General features: G+C 42.6%; 1 protein-coding gene across 1 annotated transcript; it reads left to right on the forward strand.

Annotated features, from left to right (window-relative positions):
- Positions 1-493: 493 nt before the first annotated feature.
- Positions 494-4105, forward strand: LOC117129681. Its single transcript, XM_033282989.1, has 2 exons — positions 494-2434; positions 3687-4105. Exon 1 carries the CDS (start codon positions 1661-1663, stop codon positions 2417-2419), a length of 759 nt encoding a protein of 252 aa, XP_033138880.1. The 5' UTR covers positions 494-1660; the 3' UTR covers positions 2420-2434; positions 3687-4105.
- The last annotated feature ends 2272 nt before the right edge of the window (positions 4106-6377 follow it).

Raw genomic sequence — 6377 nt, forward strand, 5'->3', positions numbered from 1 at the left:
AATGTTTGCCCAAGATACATGCTTCACATTCATTATTTTTAAACATGTCACCTGGTAACATTAAGCTTAAGGCTCTAACATGTGGGTGACCTAGTCTAGCATGTCACAATGCATTATTATTCAAACTGGAAATAGAACTAAACGAGCAACTTGAATTGGAAACAGGAGCTATGTCTTCTAGCATATAAAGCTCTCCTTTGGTAACTCCCTTGCCAATCATTTTCCTTGTATCAATATCCTGAAACTTCACATCATTAGGACTAAAGATAACATTGCAATGCAAATCAGTAGTACATCTTTTAACAGATAATAAATTAGATGTGAATTCAGGCATATAAAATGCTTTAGACTCTTTATCAAACAGCTTTAGATTTCCTATTCCTTTAATTGCAATTCTATCACCATTAGCAATCATCACATTTCCACAAGCAGGTTCTATATTTTTAATCAAACTAGTGTCACTAATCATGTGATGAGATGCTCCTGAATCTACAATCAATGGTTTTATTGTTGAACAGAAGAGAAGATATAGCTTGTACAACAATAGGGCAAGCTCTAGAAGATGTCTAGAAGAGTTCAATCAAGCTTCAGAAGTGTTCTGAAGTAGTTATCTTGTGAAGTTAAGTCTAGGAAAGACTTAGACTGATCATGTGAAGGCTTTGGAGGAGTTAGAGAGAAGATGGAAGTGTGGTGCAAAGATAGGGCGTTCAGTACGGCCTTGTACGGTCTAGGGTGAATCATGAAGGTGTTTGGGATCAGTCAAGAAGGAGATAAGGCAATGTGCATAGTTAGGGATTGTGGTACGGACAGGAGGTCCGTACCATCAACCGTACGGCCACTCCACACGCCCAAGTCACCCGGTTCAGCTTAAATCAAAGATGAGCAATGTGAGGGCGGTTTACTTTGATCCAATCCTATCTTAAGTGACCGTTGAAGGCTTATGGAGGGAAGGAATATACCTGAGCATCTTGTGGTCCAAGAGACAGGCTGGAAAGGGAAAAGAAGCTTTACCTTTACAGCCAAGACCCATCTCCTCCCTTCATTCAAAAGAAGCAATCTGAGCCTTCCATTTGAATCAGCCACGCCAGCTAGCAGCAGAAACATCAAGACCAGTCTTCTCTCATCCTTACCATCCATTCTATCTTTTAATTACAGCCTTAGGATCTAGGTTTGTGATATAAGTTGTGTAAAGGCATATATAAGCCTCTTATGATCACTTTGTAAACTTTTAAGCTGAGAGAGTCTCTCTTCTTCATAAACTTGTTCTTGGTTCTTATTCTCTTGTTACTAAGTCTCTCTCTAATCTCCCATACACGTTCTCAGTCTCTCCCATACTCTCTTTGATTCTCTTAAACTCATTTCTATTCTTCATACTTCATCACACAACAATCTCTCATCTGTTCTTACATCACTCAAGTACTGGTACTCTGAAAACCTCATATGGTATCAGAGCCAGGTTCCTCAGACTCCTGGTGAAGACTTCCGCTACATCCACAAGCTCCCAAGCTCACGCCCTTGAAGATTCAGCTCACCTTGTCCCAAGTTTCTACCTTGAAGAGTTCTTTGACAGTCTTGTTCATCCGACTTCAACATAGAGTCCAAAAGAACCATTGTCATTGCTGTTACTCTCAATGGTCCCAACTACCTTCTCTGGTCACGCATGGTGAAGACAGCTCTAGGATGGAGAGGCTTATGGAGCCATTGCCTCACGGATGCTCCAAAGCTCTCCAAGACTGCCGGTTCAAATGAAAGCTCAGCAGATGGTGAATCCGGTTCCAAATCTGTATCTGAGGAGAAGTGGGAACAAGAAGACCTCAAGGTCTTATCCATTCTCCATAGCTCACTGTCTCCATCCATCCTTGAAGCATACTCATACTGTGAGAGTGCTAAAGACCTTTGGAGTACACTGAACAAGATATATGGGAACATCTCCAACATCAGCCGAGTATTTGAGATCAAGAAGTCCATCAACATCCTATCCCTTTTGGATGAGGAGTTCACTGCGCATCTAGGCAAGTTCAGAGCCCTTTGGTCTGAGCTAGAGATGCTTAGACCCCAATCTGTTGATCCGGAGGTGTTGATTGAAAGAAGGGAGCAAGACAAGGTGTTTGGCCTATTACTCACCCTCAGCCCTGCCTACAGCGCCTTGATTCAACATATCTTGAGGTCTGAGAAGCTCCCAACACTTGAAGAAGTGTGTTCCCAAGTCCAAAAGGAGGAGGGAACAATCGGGCTGTTTGGAACAAAGGAAACACTCTCCTTTGCTTCTCAAGCTGAAAGAAGCTCTCAGCCCAACAAGGCGCCTTACAAGAAGGGGGATAGGAGAGGCCTGAAGTGTGAGCATTGCAAGAGGGATGGGCACACCAAGGAGAGGTGTTGGATACTGAATCCAAGCCTCAAACCTGCCGAGTTCAAGTGAACCGTGCCCATGGAGGTTCAAGAGATCAGCTCGGATCTCTTGTTTGTAAGCAAACCTCCTAACCCTTAATAAGAGCTTGTGTCTTTATTTATTGTGCTGTGAGTGGTGTCTAGAGTCCCAGAATCTCATGTCTTGTTATTGCATTGTCTTGTGTGTTGCCATAGCTTGAATCATCATGAATGTGTTGTAGAATTGAGTAGAATGTCTCTACTGCTTGCAACATGTTTTGAAAAGCTGTTTTGCATACATAAGCATGTCTATGTTTACTGATGCTAATGCCTATGTTTAATCCATCAATGAAAGTCTAGCATCAATTAGAAAATGCCTAAGTAGCTTGCATAATCTGAAAATGCTTGTGCTTAGAGAGATTGCTTGCAAAGATAGAACTTGAAAATGACTTGTTTTAATCTGTTGCAATGCTTGTGAGATTGGGAATCAAACTTGATGATTAATCAAGGATTGATCCCAATACTCTTGTGTCTTATCCTTGCTGGAGTTTGAGTGGTGTTTCAGGTTCACAAGAAGTGTTCTTTACTCACCACCTATCCAAGACAAGAGGACGACCTGAACCATTGTGTGGAGCAATGGGAAGATACTTGTGTGTAGAAGCTGGTTTAAGAAGCGCAGGCCACGAGGTTGTTGAGCTCCTGGTTCAAGACATACAAGCGAAAGACCAACCATTGTGTGGAGCAATGGGAAGGTTCTTGTGTGTAGAAGCCGGTTTAAGAAGCGCAGGCCACAAGGTTGTTGAGCTCCTGGTTCAAGACACACAAGAAGAAGAAGGTCACCATCTAAGCCATGAGGAAGGCTGGTGATCTGAGGGTACTTGAAGCTGAAGGCAAAAGGGTGGATCAGTGATTTAAGCGCAGCTGTTAGGGTGATGTGCTCCTGGTCTTGAAGTTCATTGAGGCTCATTTCAAGCTTGGATCTCCCTCATTCTCGGTCTCAAGCTTGCGGTGGGGATTCAAATGACCAACCTGAAGAGCTAAAGTTCAAGACCTGTTTCCTCCCTATCATTACAATAGAATGATAGAATGAAGCCTGTTGCCAACATTCTGTGGGAAGTCCACAGCCTGCTCCAAAGAGGGTAGAGAGGATGTTGTGACAATGGAGAGATGACTTGTGGTTCTGTCCATGGTGGTTTAGTCACCATAGCCTACACATCAGATGAGTGTAGAGAGGACAGTCGACATGCAAAGAAAGAGCATCACCAGGAGGGTGATGCAATTTAAACCAAGACCATTGCAAGCTGATCATGCCCATGGAGGTTCAAGAGATCAGCTCGGATCTCTTGTTTGTAAGCAAACCTCCTAACCCTTAGAAATTGTCTAAGTTGCTTGCATCATTGATCTTGATTAATATGTCTCATGGATTGAACCTGTTGCATTCATATAGTTAATGCTTTAGGATTGTGCATTCATGTATTGATGCATTTAAAAATGAGCCTAAATTGTCAATGTATTGTTTAAAGCTTGCATTGTCATTTTAGAGATTGAAAACTGCTTGTTCTTGCCTTGATTGATTGGCTTGTTTCAAGGTTTATATTCTGCTGAAGCATTGGTGATCAAACAGGATAAATTATCTTGGTTTGATCCCAATGGGATGATCTGATCTTGCATTGAGTTGTGGTGGTGTTAGGTACACAAGGAAAGTGATACATGTAACTCGCCAACAGCCAAGAATGTAGTGACAAAGGTCTTGTGCCATTGCATATCATCACTAGGACATGTTAGTCCATAATCTACAGGAAGTGTAGTGTGATTGATTATGCAATGAGAGATGGCCATTGCATAATACCATTGGACATATCCAGTCCAAAGACTACAGGAAGTGTAGCATGGGTCATTATGCAATGAGAAGTGTGTCTTGTGAGACTCTCTATGGTGATTCAAACACCCTAGTTCCTGGTAAAGGAAGAGAGTAAACTCACAAGAAGAAAGCTATCATGAAAGATGATCGTTATTAGACCATGGAGATGCATAGGATCATCACAAGCTTAGCTCCTTCTATTCTCGGTTCTAAGCTTGAGGGGGAGTCTTAATGCATATGATCCATGGTCAGTAACAAGTCTTTTGCAAAAGCTTCTTCAAGGATCATCAACCGGACCAAGTCAGTGGCGTGTCTAGGCAAGAGGCTGTTCAGAGCAGCCTTGGAGAGTGAGGAAGAAAGCTCTCCATCAATGCGGCTTCAATGAGAGGTGATTGAGGAGAAGCTGATAAATCCATTCTGCCGTTCCAAGAAGTTGATGATGCCATGAAGATGGTGCATTGGCCGAGTTAGGAAACTCACAAAAACACAAGGGAAGTTCCCTTAGACTTTTAAAACTCTTTTCAATCTTTTTCATTCATCTTATTCATTGCTTGTGCTTGAAAAGATACTTAAGATGATTATGATTGAATTGTGAGATTGTGTGCATCAAGTGTGATGCAGGATATTCATTTTCTTGTTTTTGATAGGTACTGATGCACCTTTGGGATAATGTATCAGGTACCATTGCTTGAGCCTCACTAAAGATGTTCCTGGTCAGTTCCGAGCTTCTCTAAGATGGCTGAGAAGTCTGTTGAGAGGGGGAGATCCAAACCAGTTCTAGGAAGAGGGCAAGCCGTGTGTGAAGTGTTGATCAGCCTCACTAGTGTTTTGAAGATGATCTGGTCGTGTCCTAGCTTCTCTAAGATGGCTGTGAAGTCAGTTGAGAGGGGGAGACTTCAAACCGGTTCCATGAAGAGGTGAAGCTGAAGTGTGAAGTGTGAAGTGTGCGCAAAGCTGTGAAGAGTTGCTGCACCTGTTAGGCCGTGATCCAGAGCTTCTTGTGTCCAACCACACTGGTTCTAAGGCACAAGAGCTCACTGGCTAATCCCTAGGCTTTGAAGAGCTCTACTCTTTTTCCCTTGCAAGGTTTTGTCCCAATGGGTTTTCCTTGTAAGGTTTTTAATGAGGGAGACTCTTCAGAGTTCCAAGCTTGGCTTAGGATCTCCTAAAGTCAAGCTTGAGGGGGAGTGTTGAACAGAAGAGAAGATAGAGCTTGTACAACAATAGGGCAAGCTCTAGAAGATGTCTAGAAGAGTTCAATCAAGCTTCAGAAGTGTTCTGAAGTAGTTATCTTGTGAAGTTAAGTCTAGGAAAGACTTAGACTGATCATGTGAAGGCTTTGGAGGAGTTAGAGAGAAGATGGAAGTGTGGTGCAAAGATAGGGCGTTCAGTACGGCCTTGTACGGTCTAGGGTGAATCATGAAGGTGTTTGGGATCAGTCAAGAAGGAGATAAGGCAATGTGCATAGTTAGGGATTGTGGTACGGACAGGAGGTCCGTACCATCAACCGTACGGCCACTCCACACGCCCAAGTCACCCGGTTCAGCTTAAATCAAAGATGAGCAATGTGAGGGCGGTTTACTTTGATCCAATCCTATCTTAAGTGACCGTTGAAGGCTTATGGAGGGAAGGAATATACCTGAGCATCTTGTGGTCCAAGAGACAGGCTGGAAAGGGAAAAGAAGCTTTACCTTTACAGCCAAGACCCATCTCCTCCCTTCATTCAAAAGAAGCAATCTGAGCCTTCCATTTGAATCAGCCACGCCAGCTAGCACCAGAAACATCAAGACCAGTCTTCTCTCATCCTTACCATCCATTCTATCTTTTAATTACAGCCTTAGGATCTAGGTTTGTGATATAAGTTGTGTAAAGGCATATATAAGCCTCTTATGATCACTTTGTAAACTTTTAAGCTGAGAGAGTCTCTCTTCTTCATAAACTTGTTCTTGGTTCTTATTCTTTTGTTACTAAGTCTCTCTCTAATCTCCCATACACGTTCTCAGTCTCTCCCATACTCTCTTTGATTCTCTTAAACTCATTTCTATTCTTCATACTTCATCACACAACAATCTCTCATCTGTTCTTACATCACTCAAGTACTGGTACTCTGAAAACCTCATATTTATCACATTACTAGCTGCAAAGGTTC

This window comes from Brassica rapa, unplaced genomic scaffold (genome assembly GCF_000309985.2).
Source record: "Brassica rapa cultivar Chiifu-401-42 unplaced genomic scaffold, CAAS_Brap_v3.01 Scaffold0046, whole genome shotgun sequence".
In the NCBI taxonomy this organism is placed as follows: domain Eukaryota; kingdom Viridiplantae; phylum Streptophyta; class Magnoliopsida; order Brassicales; family Brassicaceae; genus Brassica; species Brassica rapa.

Excerpts from the sequence above, each read along its gene's own strand:
- LOC117129681 (XM_033282989.1), top strand. The coding sequence starts at position 1,661 with ATGGTGAAGACAGCTCTAGGATGGAGAGGCTTATGGAGCCATTGCCTC.